Genomic DNA, 16,091 nt, shown 5'->3' with positions numbered 1-16,091 from the left:
TACATAAACTAGGCTTGCATCCCTGGAATATAGAAGGTTAAGGGATGATTTGATTGAGGTTTATAGGATTTTAAAAACAATTGATAGGGTAGATAGAGAGTAACTTTTCCCACTGGTGGGAGAGTCTAGGTCAATGGTATATAGCCTTAAAATCAGAGCTAGGTCATTCTGGGAAACACTTCTTCACGCAAAGGGTGGTAAAAATGTGGAACTCTGTCACAAAAAGCAGTGGATGCTAACTCAATTAATAATTTTAAATCTAAGATCAGTAAGATTTTTGCTAGCCGAGTCTTGTGGGATATGGAGCCAAGGCAGGTAGATGGAGTTAAGATACAGATCAGCCATGATCTCAATGAATGGTAGAAACAGGCCCGAGGGTCTGAATGGCTTGCTCCTGCTCCTACTTTCCTAGGCCTGAATGGCTTGCTCCTGCTCCTACTTTCCTAAGTGCACAAAGGGAACAATTTTAATCTAGTTGGCATGGTCTGCTCCATGCTGTTAAGCTAATTACATAATGGCTATTTTAGCATAAATATGTAGAATGCCACCTTGTAAACAACTAAAACTAGTGTGTTTTGTCCCAAGCAATCTGGTTTAAATTTCAGAAAATTCAAAGTACTGATCACCTAATTCCATCACAATGACAAGATAATTGATTCACCAGACACAGATACAACATTCATTGACACCTGAAGCGCAGGACAGAATTCAGTTCCAACAACGGTTACAAAATACAGCACTGCAGCAAATACAAAGTACAACATTCAGCTGTAATTCAGTTATTTTTGCATTTACCTCCACTGGCCAAAAGGTTCTCCTGTACTTTGTCCCTACTGTCTTCCAACACATCTGCCATGTACTGGGCCACCTTCTTCACAACACTGAAAATAGAAGACCAGAACAAGGGTTACACATTTCACCAATATATCTACACAGGGCAAATACAGCATAAAGCACACTTTGCTTTTCCCCAGTGAGCCACACACTGAGACACTGTAGCATTTTGGACACAAGAAGAACATAAGAAATAGGAACAGGAGTAGGCCATACGTCCCTCGAGCCTGCTCCGCCATTCAATAAGATCATGGCTGATCCAAGCATGGACTCAGCTCCACTTCCCTGTCCACTCCCCATAACCCCTTATCGTTTAAGAAACTGTCTATTTCTGTCTTAAATTTATTCAATGTCCCAGCTTCCACAGCTCTGTGAGGCAGCGAATTCCACAGATTTACAACCCTCAGAAGAAATTCCTCATCTCAGTTTTAAATGGGCGGCCCCTTATTCTAAGATTATGCCCCCTAGTTCTAGTCTCCCCTATCAGTGAAAACATCCTCTCTGCATCCACCTTGTCAAGTCCCCTCATAAATCATACGTTTCGATAAGATCACCTCTCATTCTTCTGAATTCCAATGAGTAGAGACTCAACCTACTCAAACTTTCCTCATAGGTCAACCCCCTCATCTCTGGAATCAACCTAGTGAACCTTCTCTGAACTGCCTCCAAAGCAAATATATCCTTTCGTAAATATGGAAACCAAAACTGCATGCAGTATTCCAGGTGTGGCCTCACCATAATGGAGTGGTTATCACACTAGACTATCAACTGAGAGGCTGAGAGTACAAATCTCACCAAAATGTAATTCAGTAAATCTGGTATTAGTTGGCTAGCACCAGTGACATGAAAGCTGCAGGATTGTTGTAAAAACCCAACTGGTTCACTAATGTCCTTCAGAGACATACCTGGTCTGACCTATATGTGACTCTCGTCCACACTACATAGTTGACACTTAATGCATTCTTAAGTGGCCTAGAATTTCCACAATAAAAGGCTTGCTACCTTCCCCAGGCAACTGGTGATAGGCAAAAACTGTAGCCCTGCCAATGTCACCCACATCCAGAGACAAGAAAAATACATCTGGTAATTTTTAGGCTTGTAAATTTACTACCAAATTAAATGCAGTTTTGCACTGTGGACTGAAACAAGAGTATCTGGGTTGAGATAACCTAATGTCTCTCAACATTGGAACCCAACAGTCACGAGGGAATTCAATTCCATCAGTTTGAAGGGTTTTAAATCTGAATCTATGAGTCAAAGAGCAATGCACTAATCAAATCAAAATGGCAAACTAACATTCCTGTATCAAAATGGATTTCCACTCAACCCAATTATACAATAATCATAAAACAATACTAGATTGTCTGAAATTTAATGTTGATCGCTCAAAGGTTAGTGTACAGTTCAAGTCAAAAGCTGTCAGAGCATTTTACATTCTGAATTTTGGCTCATCCCAATTGGCTCAATGCTCTTTAAACCCGCCACATTTTCCCCAAGTTAAAATGTTTAGCTTTCTCAATTTTTCATTATGCTCTAAATGTCAAAGCTAGAAAATTATCCTTAGAATCACTCAGACTTACTTTGATCCCCGAATAAAAAAGGGGATCACCTCGGTCAGATTCCATAACCATCTCATTAAAAATAATTTGGCTTCACATCTAAATGTTGAGATTCAACAAACCTGACACTGCTCGACAGGAAAGGATGCATTCAACCATTTGGATTAGCAAATATATTTAATCTTCCAAGTCTATACCATCACTTCAGTAACAAATATACCAACAGTAAGTGGACTACTACTAACTAGATCTGACAAATAGCAAAGCCATAATGCAATAAAATATGACTGGACACTCCATGAGCTGCTCACAAGGTCACTAGCTCCAGTAGAAAATCAGAAATGCATGTTATCTCAAATTTCACAGGTTACTGAATTTACAGTTCTGGCCCAAATGGTCTTCATATATCCTTGTCTAAAATCAATTATTCTTAATAGGAAGGATCAACATCGTTCAATAAGCTGGGGAGAAATAATTTATTTGTTTTACTGTAAACAGTCTGTTTCTATCTACCCTGGCCCATCATTTCACAACACTTCGATCACAGCACCCCATAATTTTCATTGTTCTAACAAAAATAGCCATAATTATTAAAATCTTTCCTCATATTTTATTTCCTCACAACAGGCAACATCCTAGTGAATCAGCATTGCGCCATTTTTAAAGCATCAATATCCTTTCTATATTGTGGAGCCTGATACTGTACACTGTATTCTAACTGAGGTCTCCCTACTCTGGATATTGTAGCTCTGCAGAAGCAGGTGCAAATCACAACTCCTATGATTTATTTTCAGGCATGGCAGTTGTAAACCACCAGCACACAAAGCCTTGGTAAAACTTCAACTCAAGCTCAGGTCCGGTCAGAAGAACAGGCCTTTCTGGGGCAGGGCATCTCACGGCAGCCCCATTCCTGCAGCCTTCGGCTCAAAATGTTGATGGAAATGCGAGCTGGTATCAGCGCAACAAAGGCAACAGGGCTCTTGGTGATCAATGGGACAAACAGTGTGCCTTCTTAGCCAATGAGATTTAAAGATTGAGAAATAAACAGAAACATAGAAAATAGGTGCAGGAGTAGGCCATTCAGCCCTTCTAGCCTGCACCGCCATTCAATGAGTTCATGGCTGAACATGCAACTTCAGTACCCCATTCCTGCTTTCTCGCCATACCCCTTGATCCCCCTAGTAGTAAGGACTTCATCTAACTCCCTTTTGAATATATTTAGTGAATTGGCCTCAACAACTTTCTGTGGTAGAGAATTCCACAGGTTCACCACTCTCTGGGTGAAGAAGTTTCTCCTCATCTCGGTCCTAAATGGCTTACCCCTTATCCTTAGACTGTGACCCCTGGTTCTAGACTTCCCCAACATTGGGAACATTCTTCCTGCATCTAACCTGTCTAAACCCGTCAGAATTTTAAACGTTTCTATGAGGTCCCCTCTCATTCTTCTGAACTCCAGTGAATACAAGCCCAGTTGATCCAGTCTTTCTTGATAGGTCAGTCCCACCATCCCGGGAATCAGTCTGGTGAATCTTCGCTGCACTCCCTCAATAGCAAGAATGTCCTTCCTCAAGTTAGGAGACCAAAACTGTACACAATACTCCAGGTGTGGCCTCACCAAGGCCCTGTACAACTGTAGCAACACCTCCCTGCCCCTGTACTCAAATCCCCTCGCTATGAAGGCCAACATGCCATTTGCTTTCTTAACCGCCTGCTGTACCTGCATGCCAACCTTCAATGACTGATGTACCATGACACCCAGGTCTCGTTGCACCTCCCCTTTTCCTAATCTGTCACCATTCAGAAGAGGGATTGAGAAGGAAGGCAAATTAGATCAGGTGAATTCAATGTCAAATCAGGTACAGAAAGAGAAATTGGGAAAGAAAGATTGGATTGAGAGAAAAACACAAGACAAGAGAAAAAAATTACATTTTAAAATGACTTAAAATCTCCAGCAATTCACTACCTAAAGGAATGAAACTCCACACTTAATTGTTCACTTTCTGGACAAGAGAGGTTGATCGTCAGTCATTAACAATTATCAGAGTTAAAAGGGTACTTGCATTATTAATTAATAAATTTAACTTTCTGTGGGAATTAATGTGCAAACGCAGCAACTTCAGTTCTGAAAATCATGGGGAGGTTAAGAGCAAGGTTCTGGTAATGCAAAGCTAATGGCAGAGCAGCTCAAATCGGCCAGTAACTTATGGCGATTCGCAATTCTCAAGGCATCTCTTCCTCAACGCATGTTGCTGGCCAATTTGCACGTTAATAATGTGCGTCGTTCACATGCCTTTTTATTTTAAATCAGCAAATTCAGGGCCAGTGTCAAAAAAGGGCTGCATGTAGCTGCAGGCATGAGTCACTGTGAAGCTGCCCAAGTTTGTATCAGCCAACAGCTATGTTGATACAGGTAAGTTTTAAAGTTTGCAAGTAAAATTGAAAGTTCATAATTTATTTTGGCGGTACAGATTCCCTGCACTCGTTCCCTGGCCATGTTCCGTTGGGCCATGACAGTCCCTGAGCATTCAGCAGTCCATTCCTTGACCCAGAACTTCGCGCTGCAGCTGTTGCCCGATAAAGTCCCGACATTCCCCAGCCATCGTTCACCTTTGCCTCCGACCAGCCAGCCACACGCACATCCACAGCCTGTATACCCACCCACTTGGCAGCCCCAAGATCATCATCCTCGCCTCACCACCCCCCTCCACCATTTCAAAACTGAATAACATCTCAAGACCAGCTCCACTGACTAGTATCTGAAGCAATCTCAGCCCTCACCCCAAGAAGCAGCATCTATGGGCCCCAAGTTTCCACATGATAAAAAACGGGCGCCCCTCCGAGCTGAGCGCCCGTTTTTCGCGCCTAAAACGGTGCCAGAAAAAAAACACGCGATTCTGGAGCGCTTTACAGCTCCTTGTCTGTTTGGCGCGGCACCCAGGGGGGCAGAGCCTACACTCGCGCCGATTTTGTAAGTGGGAGGGGGCGAGTACCAGTTAAATTAGTTTTTTTCCTGCCGGCAACACTGCGCGTGCGCGTTGGAGCGTTCGCGCACGCGCAGTGTGAAGGAAACATTGGCACTCGGCCATTTTTGTAGTTCTTTGTAGCTGTTTAATTTTTGAACATTTTTTAATAAAAGCACATTGCCATCAGCACTGAGGCTTCTTGCAGCCTTCTCACGGTCTCCTCCTTCTCCTCCTCCCCCGCTTCGCGGGAACGAACGGCTGTCTCCTCCTCCCCCCCCCCTCCCGCTCCGCGGGAACGGACGGCTGTTTCCTTCCCCACCACCCGCAGGAACGAACGGCTGTCTCCTCCTCCCCCCCGTCCCGCTCCGTGGGAACGAACGGCTGTCTCCTCCTCCCCCCCTTCCCGCTCCGCGGGAACGAACGGCTGTCTCCTTCCCCACCCCCAGCGGGAACGAACGGCTGTCTCCTCCTCCCCCCCGTCCCGCTCCGTGGGAACGAACGGCTGTCTCCTCCTCCCCCCCTTCCCGCTCCGCGGGAACGAACGGCTGTCTCCTTCCCCACCCCCAGCGGGAACGAACGGCTGTCTCCTCCTCCCCCCCGTCCCGCTCCGTGGGAACGAACGGCTGTCTCCTCCTCCCCCCCTTCCCGCTCCGCGGGAACGAACGGCTGTCTCCTTCCCCACCCCCAGCGGGAACGAACGACTGCAGTATTCTCCGTGGCTGAAGCACTTTCACACAGGTAGGAAGATGGTTTATTTAATCTTTTCTTTGCTTATAAATGTTTATTCAGGTTGGATTTATTTGTATAATATTTGTATAAGTATAAATAAGGATTTATTATAGAATTTAATGACTTTCCTTCCCCCCCCCCACCTCGTTCTGGATGCCTAATTTGTAACCTGCGCCTGATTTTTTAAATGTGTAGAACAGGTTTTTTCAGTTCTACAAAAATCTTCACTTGCTCCATTCTACTTTAGTTTGGAGTACGTTTTCACTGTGGAAACTTTCAAATCAGGCGTCAGTGGCCGGACACGCCCCCTTTTGAAGAAAAAATTCTGTTCCAAAGTGGAACTGTTCTACCTGACTAGAACTGCAGAAAAAAAAATGTGGAGAATTGCGATTTCTAAGATAGTCCATTCTCCACCAGTTGCTCCTAAAAATCAGGCGCAAATCATGTGGAAACTTGGGGCCCATTGCCTCCCCTCAGGGAACAGAATTGTCAGCACCCCCCCCCCCCCCCCCCCCCGACACTGAGCATTTCCAACATCTTTCACCATTAAACATCATTCCCGTCCTTTCCCTCGCCCCCACACTTTGCTTCCAAAAGCAGTATCAAGGCCTCTACTCCCTCACTGAGAAACCTTTGTGAATCTGCCTGGGCCCCACACTGACCAACTTTTCAGTCCTGCCCCACTCCTCTCTGACCTGCTTCTAAATCTGCTTAAATACTGCACCTGGTTTTGACTCCCCATGTGCAACAGCAAGGGAGATTGACCAGTATTGTAAGAAACAGATTTTGTAATAAAAAAAGCAAATAACTAAAGTACTATTTTTCCAAAACAAGCCATATATTGAACTTTGTATTCTGCAAAGATTGTGCCAATAGAATATATAATCCCGTCACCAACACCGCATTAATTTATAAAGTTTGATATTTCACTGCGAGTTTCTCCCATTCACAATTCCACTTTAAAAAGGGAGTAAATTCAAAATTCTGTCAAAACATTATTTGAGTGAGCGAGTAGTAATTCTATGGAACAGATCCTCAAGGAGACAGTGGAGCAGATAGTGTTGATTCATTCAAATGCAATTTAGATAGATTTCAGAAAATATTTTGGGATGCAGTGTATGGATAGTTTGAGACATGACATGTGGCAAGTATAGCACCTTTGGGAGAAAAAGGTGTCTTTGAACCTCTGGTTCCCAAAGCTCTCCACCAACAGGGGTTTTCCTCACCTCATGTCTGGGTCTGTTGAAGACCAATTGATCGAGATTGATTGCTATGATTGGTCAACAAGTCCAATATTGTTGTATCATGCAACTACCAGGGTGGTAGATGGCAAACTAGATAAAACCATGGTCTTTTTGCATCCAGCAATTGCTGTACAGGCATTTTCTTTCTTCTATTCTGCAATTATGTTACTTACCGGTTGCCTTTCTAAAATCAATGGATCATTTTCCACTTTTTTCTAGTTGGTTTTAATTATTCCAATTACAATTTCTCTTAATATTTAGCACATTTGACACTCAACATCGGTCAATGCTATAAAGAATGAGTTTGCCTACTTTTTCTTTTCCAGTTCTGACAAACCATTTTTTCCCTTTTCATATGCAGATAGGTATACTTGTATTTCTAGCATTATCTGTTCTTATCTTATTGCAATTACTAGTTTTTTTATTTCAAAATGTGATAGACATCCCCAGATACTAAAATAAGGTAGTGAGAACTGAACCCAGAGTTTGATCCAAATCCAAGGTTAAAGTATTAATTCAACAAGTTTAACCACTAAGTGAGATCAATAAATCTCAAACATCAAACTTTGAAATGTCTTATCGTTGATCTGAAAGAGGTTACTTTGAGCAGGAATCTTACAATGCAGTATCACAGGAAAGTAGCCTGAAATATAGCAAGTGTTTATATTCTGGTTTTGAGACAGAGCACTCCCAACAACAGCGAAAGTCTGAGGCATCCAATCACTCCACAATAAATGTGCCAACAGTGAAGTAATTCTCAAGAACGTGGCAGATCCGGACCATATTCTCAGAACCCAATTTGAAATTCCAGCCTAAAATTACATTTAAAGCAACTGGTTTGCCCTCATTGAAAAGAAATTATACTTCTTCTGGAGCTAAAAAACAGATTTCTGATCCCCATTTCTGTCTTCCGAAAAAAAAGAAAACTACTTTAATTTATATAGCAGCTTTCATGACCTCAGGACATCCCAAAGCGCTTTACAGCCAATTAAGTACAATTGAAGTGTAGTCACTATTGTAATGTAGGAAACTCAGCAGCCAATTAGCACACAGCAAGCTCCCACAAACAGCAATTTGATAAAGGCCTGATAATCTGTTTGTTGGTTGGTTGAGGGATAAATATTGGCTAGGACACAGGGGATAACTCCCTTGCTCTTCTTCGAAATAGTGCCAGGGGATCTTTAACATCCATCTGAGAGCACACAAGGCCTCAGTTTAATGTCTCATCCGAAAGATGGCACCTCCAACAGTACTGCACTCCATCAATACTGCATTGGAGTGTCAGCCTAGATTTTTGTGCTCAAGTCTTGAGTGGGACTTGAACTCTCAAACTTCTGACTCAGGAGAGAGTACTACCATCTGAGCCATATCTGGCTGTCAATATACTGCTGTGAGCAGTAGATGGTTGCTTCAACGAGGAAGATTTTGGCTAACAAAATAAAGCATTATAAACCAGAGGTACATGGGTGTTGCTTAAAATTTAGAGTGTGTGTTCCCTTGTCATCCTCTGGTACCTTTTAATATGCATGCTAGTCATCTTATTGGTTGGATCACTAAACTCTAACTACATAATACAATGAATCACAACAAATAAAAATTGCGAAACATTTCTTGGGCTTAATTTTCATAAGCATTGCAACAGTGCTGGAGAAAAAGCCACTTTCCACACATCATTATGTGTAACACTGAATTGCACTTTGATTCACAATCTCAAGTGTATGGTTTGGAACTCTGCAGCCAATTTAGAATAGCCATTGTTTTGTATTATATTACACATCCAATCACTTAAAGTAAACATTTATCATCAGTCCAAAGGTATACCAAATAGTTTTTAAAATAAAATTCCTATTAGAGAAATCGCATCTCCGTGAGTGTTTGAGAAGTTCCCTCCACATTTGTATTGCCATAGTTCTATGCTACATCATGACAAACATATGCATGGTTCTTCTGCCTCCCAACCCAAAAGCTTAAGGGCAATACGTCTAAAGTAGCTCGTTATTGCATACAACTATATGTTCCTGCGAAGACTGGCTAACCAGATAGCCCACGTGACTTATATAATGGCATTACTTCATGAAAGGGAGAGCCCTAATTATTTAAGCTAAAGTTATGAAAATCATATAGCTTAGTGAAATGGGAACTTAGAGCATCCATTTACTATTTATCCATATGCAAAATTTAATTCAAAAGCAAAATACTGCAGATGTTGGAATCTTAAATAAAAACAGAAAATGCTGGAAATACTCAGCAGGTCAGGCAGTATCTGTGGAGAGAGAAACAGAGTTATCGTTTCAGGTCGATGATCTTCCGTCAGAAAAATGAAATTCTTGTATTAGTCTTTTACAGAATGCTTCAGAAGTATTGTAAATTTGTTGTCAGAAACCGTTTAAATGTTCAACAAACTTACCCCTCCACAAATGAGTCCAACTTGGCCAGTTCATCAGATAACCCCACTAAGACATCTAAAGTTCCAACCTAAGTGGAAAAAAATCCAAAATTACATGCAATACAGAACTAAGTAAAAGCAGAATGGAAAGTTGAAGATGCTCAATCCTAACTTTGAATGAACATTTCTGTATTTCCCCCACAAAGAAAAAAATTCACCACAGCATTGCAATATTTAACAATTTAAATGTACATGACCCTTATTGTAAGCAACTAGAAGAGGGAATGACAGAATGCAAAATCTTCACAGCAGGTTTGAATTATACATTATAAAATACAGGATTATAGAAATGACAGTTTTTCCATCTTGTGTAACTATATAAACAATACTATGGAGGTCTCTTTCATGCCCAAAACATTTTAAGAACATAGGAACAGGAGTCGGCCATTTAGCCATCGAACCTAGTCAATGAAATCATGGCTGATCTGTGACCTAACTCCATATACCCACTTTTGCCACATACCCGACTACCTTTTGTTAACAATTTATCACACACAAATTTAAAATCAACTGCTGTTTGCAGAAGAAAGAATTCCAAACTTCTACCACACTGTAGTGTTTCCTAATTTCACTCCTTAAAAATTGACAAATTTGCTGGAGATCTTCGAGGATGTAACGAGCAGGATGGATATGGGGGAACCAGTAGATGTGGTGTATTTGGATTTCCAGATGGCATTCGATAAGGTTCCACATAAAAGGTTACTGCACAAGATAAAAGTTCACAGGGTTGGGGGTAATATATTAGCATGGATTGAGGATTGGCTAACTAACAGAAAACAGAGTCGGGATAAACGGGTCATTTTCGGGTTGGCAAACAGTAACTAATGGGGTGCCACAGGGATCGGTGCTGGGGCCGCAACTATTTACAATCTATATTAATGACTTGGATAAAGGGACCACGTGTAATGTAACCAAGTTTGCTGATGATACAAAGATGGGTGGGAAAGCAAATTATGAGGCGGACACAAACAATCTACAAAGGGCTAAGTGAGTGGGCAAAAATTTGGCAGATGGAGTATAATGTAGGAAAATGAGGGGTTATCCACTTTGGCAGAAAAAATAGAAAAGCAGATTATAATTTAAATGGAGAAAAATTTCAAAGTGCTTCAGTACAGAGGGATCTGGGGGTCCTTGTGCATGAAACACAAAAAGCTAGTATACAGGTACAGCAAGTAATCAGGAAGGCAAATGGAATGTTGGCCTTTATTGCAAAGGGAGAGAGTATAAAAGCAGAGAAGTTCTGCCACAACTGTACAGGGTATTGGTGAGGCCACATCTCGAGTAATGCTTGCAGTTTTGGTCTCCGTATTTAAGAAAGGATATACAGGCATTGGAGGCTGTTCAGAGAAGGTTCACTTGGTTGATTTCGGAGGTCAACCAGACAAAACCCACATAGAGCTAAGCCCAGAGCACAATGTAGAGGCTTTTGCACTGAGGGTTCAGGGGGGAGTGATGTCATGTATTCTACATGGCTACTGTTGGTACTATCTCAAGGTGTATACTAGAAGGATATACTTGCATTGGGGGCTGTTCAGAAAAGGTTCACTCAGTTGATTCCGGAGATGAAGGGATTGACTTATCAAGATAGGTTGAGTAGGTTGGGTCTATACTCATTGGAGTTCAGAAGAATGAGAGGTGATCTTATAGAAACATAAGATAATGAGGGGGCTGGACAAGATGGATGCAGAGAGTATATTTCCACTCAGGGGAAACTAAAACTAGGGAGCATAGACTCAGTATAAGGGGCCATCCATTTAAAACAGATGAGGAGAAATTTCTTCTCAGAGGGTTGCAAATCTGTGGAATTCTCTGCCCCAGAGAGGGTCATTGAATATATTTAAGGCAGAGATAGACAGATTTTTGAGCGATAAGGGAATAAAGGGTTATGGGGAGTAGGCAGGGAAGTAGAACTGAGTCCATGATCAGATCAGCCATGATCTTATTAAGCAGGCTCAAGGGATCAAATGGCCTACTCCTGCTCCTATTTCTTGTGTTCTTGTAAAAGGTCTGGCTCTAATTTTTAGATTATGATGCTAGAATCCCCAACCAGCAGAAAATAGTTTCTCTCAATCCACCCTCAGTTCCGCTTAATATCTTGAATACTACAATCAAATCACCCCTTAACCTTCTAAGTTCCAAGGAATACAATCCTAGTTTGTGTAATCTCTCCTCATAATTTAACCATTGGAGTCCAGGTATCATTTTGGTAAATCTACACTGCACTCCCTCCAAGGCCAATATATCCTTCCTAAAGTGTGGTGCCCAGAACTGTTCACTGTGCTCCAGGCATGGTGGTCTATGTACAGCTGTAGCATAATCTTTACCCCCTTATATTCTAGTCCTCTAGATATGAAGGCCAGCATTCCAGTAGCCCTTTTGATAATTTTCTGTACCTATCCATGACCTTGTAATGATGTATATGGACACCAAGTCTCTTTGGATTTCCAGTCTCTCGCATTTCACCACTGTTCTATCCTTTTTAGCTCCAAAGTGGATGACCTCACATTTGCCTACATTGAAATCCATTTGCCACAGTTTTGCCCATTCGCTTAATCTATTTATATAATTTTGTAATTTTATACTTCCACCTACACTGATTTCAATGCCGCCTATCTTTGTGTCATTGGCAAACTTGGATGTGTGACTTTTTAATCCCATCATCCAAGTCGTTAATAAATATGGTGAATAGTTGAGGTCCCAACACAGATCCTTGCGGGACACCACTAGCAACCTCCTGCCAATAAGAGTACCAGCCCATTATCCCTACTCTGCTCCTGCCATTCAATTTCCTAACCGGGTCAATAATTTGCCTTCAATTCCATGGGCTTCAACTTTAGTGAACAGTCTCTTTTGAGGGACTTTATCAAATGTCTTCTGGAAGTCCATATAAATAACATCCATAGACATTCCCTATCTACTAATTTAGTCACCTCTTCAAAAAATTCAATCAGGTTCATCAGGCATGAACTACGTTTTACAAATCAATGCTGGCTCTCTCTGATCAACTGAAAATTGTCAAGGTGTTCAGTCACTATCTTTAATTATAGACTAGTAATTTCCTAACTAACTGGTCTATAATTCCCTGGTTTCCCTCTCTTACCTTTCTTAAATAGCAGAGGGACATGTGCAATTTTCCAATATGAAGCAACGGTTCCTGAATTGAGAGATCTTTGGAAGATTATAATAATTTCCCACCTACTTCCTTTAAACCCCTGGGATGGAAACCAATCTGGTCCTGGGGGGACTTGTAATTATTTTATTTATTACTGCTGTTTTGCTTACTTTAATTTTGGTGAGACCCCGTCCCTGATTCAATTAGTTTCCTTAGTATGTCCAGCATGCTATCTTCTTAATCTGCTGTAAATACTTACGCAAAGTAATTATTCAACCTGTCTGACAATTCCTTATTTTCATTGACTATCACCTTTATTAGTTTTCAAAGGACCCACATTGCTCCTGACCACTCTATTTTTCCTAATATAATTGTAAAAAAATATAATCAAAGATATCCCTTGCAAGCTTATCATATTCCTTTTTTGTAGCTCCTACTATCTGTTTTGTCACCTTTTGTTGTTCTTTGCATCTCCCCCAGTTGCCAGTTTTTGCATATTTGTATGTTTGTATGTTTTTTCTTTTAGTTTTATGTTGTCCCTTACCTCTAGTCATCCATGGCTGGGTTTTTTTGGCAAGTAGAGCTCTTGCCCCTTAGGGGTATAAGCTGGTTCTGTATCACCTTAAATTCTTTTTTGAACACTTCCCTCTCTGTCATTTTACTCATTAACAGATTTGCCCAGTTTACTGTGGACAGTCTTGGTCTCATCGCATTGACATCAGCTTTACCCAAATCCAGAATCTTAGTAGCTGTTTCGGCCTTTCAAACACCATGTTGAACTCAATCATATTATGATGGCTATTCGATAAATGTTCACGCATCATTAGGCTGATAACTAAATCTTGTTCCTTACTCATTACTATATCTAATATGGCCTGTCTCCTTGTTGGTTCTAGAACATATATTTTGCAGAAAACTATCCTAAATACACTCGAAATTCACGACCTTTCTAACATAAGCTAGTATGTTTATCCCGATCTATATGATAGTTATAATTCCCCATTAAACCATTCTGCAGTTGCTATGTGCTTGTCTAATCTCTACATTTATAAATTCGACCACTTCACTGCTGCTACCAGTGGGCCTATACACAACTCCCTGTCTTAAATCCTTTTCTATTTCTTAATTCTACCCATAAAGTCTCCACTGATTGCTTATCTCTTGTTATATCCTCTCATCATTGAAGTAATTTCATCCTTAATCACTATGGCTACTCCTCCCTCGCTGCCATTTTCCCTATCTTTCCAATGGACCCTATAACCTGGTATATTTATTTCCCAGTCCTGACCATCTTGCAGCCATGTCACAGTAATGGCTACCAAGTCATACACTTCAAATTGAATTTGCCACTGCTGTTTGTATAAAGAACACTTATTTGGGCTACACACCCTAACCAGTCCTTCTGCTCCAATGTTTTCCTCACATTTCTTGTTTCTCTCTTCGTTTAACTACTTTACATATTTTAGTTGTCCATTTACCTGTAGTGCCTAAAGCAAAATTTCTGACTGTTACTCCACTCTTCCTTTTTTTTTGTTTGATTTTTTTACCATTATTTATACTACCTTTTCCACCCGAGCCCTTCCCTTCATTTACTAGTTGAAAGTCCTCGTGACCATCCTATTTCTCCTTTCCATGACCCTGGTCCCAGCCCAGTTCTGGTGGAGCCTGCTCCTTCCTGTCCCAGTACTAGTACCAGTGTCACATGAAATGGAACCCATCTTTCCCACACCACTCCTACAACCACATGTTCATACCCCTAATCGGTTTATCCCTACCCCAATTTGCACGTGGCTTGGGTAATAATCCAAAGATTATAACCTTTGAGGTCCTTGAGGTCCTGTTCTTTAATTTAGTTCCTTGTCTACTCTTTCCTCTGATTTCGGTCCCAAAATGGACCACAACAACTTGATCCTCCCCCTCCAAAAACCTTTCAGGTAGGCAACATATCATGCAGGACACTTGATCTTGCTTACAAGGGATACTATTTGTACCCCTAATTATTGAATTTTACCATTTTAAAATTACTTTTTGACAATAAACCCAAATTGCAAATGGTAGAAATTTTCACTCCCTCAATCCTTCTTCCTAATTTCCGAATTCAAATAAAATATTCTTTTGTGGGGCTTAAACATCGACAGGCGCACAAAACGGTGAGAACTCTTCAGAAAACTACACTGCCATATACTACAATGACCTGCATACAAATCAATCCCTTTTCAACACGCAGTGGCTTAAATTTGCCATCGTAAGTTAGTTAAAATAATTAAAACGAATGGAACACCAAATCACTAAGGAAGATCATTTTACCATGGTAAACTTAGCTTGCGGCTTCAGAGTCAAAAAAACATTGTATAGAGCCATTCGGGCTATGTAAATCTATTTACGTAGTATTCACAAAGTTGAGTTTGGATCCATGACTTCTCACAATCTGATGGAATCACATGACTCCTATTTCTCTATTGATCCAATTGGTACATGGCAACCATGTGACTGGCAAAGTATAGAAATTGGTGGATTTCTTTTCTTCCAGTAATGGTGAAAGCTTTTAGGATTTGCCTCTTCCAGGTCATGCTTCTATCTTGATCATCAGCTTGAGATTCACTGACCCTTTCAAAAACCTATATAATATCATGCCTCCTTGCACTTTTTTTTTTTTAAATTGAAAATTTGCAATACAACTTTCAGCTCCAGTCATCCAGTGCAAGCTACGAAAGGATGGGAATTATGTCTGCTTTTTTTCTCCACTATGTTTCTGGCCACCCAGCTATCTCCCTTCCATCCCAGCCTCCCACTTGATATCCCTCAGCAGCAACTTCAGGCCTCATTCTCCTCCGCTCAGGTAGGTCAGCATCAAATACTGTACTGTGTCTGCTCTCCAGCCAGTCAGCACCCCACTTCTCCAGCTACTTTGGGGTTTGAAACAAGTGGTGGGGAGAATGACCTAAACCTGAACAGTTCATGAGGGACCCACAAATGTAACAGGAGATTCATTCATCAGTCTAAAATCTTTCACACAATCCCAATATTACTGCTAACCTACAATCTGTCGAGAAACATAAGCAGGATGAATAAAATATAAATGCGTGTATTAGTGCTGAACTACATTTGAAACTCTTAGAAGGGTCCCTCTGTTACTACAACTGCTCCTTCTTCAGCAGTCCCCCGGAGTCAAGGATGACTTGCTTCCACACTAAAAATGAGTTC

The 16,091-nt window shown here is 41.1% G+C and overlaps 1 protein-coding gene across 1 annotated transcript in view; it reads right to left on the bottom strand.

Moving 5' to 3' along the window:
* The window catches only part of atp6v1c1a (ATPase H+ transporting V1 subunit C1a), a 94,317-nt gene that overhangs the window by 66,769 nt on the left and 11,457 nt on the right, over positions 1–16,091 (bottom strand). Inside the window, 2 exon segments of the mRNA XM_070888506.1 lie at positions 796–881; positions 9,737–9,804. Coding sequence (XP_070744607.1) covers positions 796–881; positions 9,737–9,804 — 154 coding nt within the window.

This window comes from Pristiophorus japonicus, chromosome 1, assembly GCF_044704955.1.
Source record: "Pristiophorus japonicus isolate sPriJap1 chromosome 1, sPriJap1.hap1, whole genome shotgun sequence".
NCBI lineage: Eukaryota > Metazoa > Chordata > Chondrichthyes > Pristiophoridae > Pristiophorus > Pristiophorus japonicus.
The sequence above is the reverse complement of the archived record's forward strand: the minus strand, read 5'-3'. Positions and strand labels throughout refer to the sequence as shown.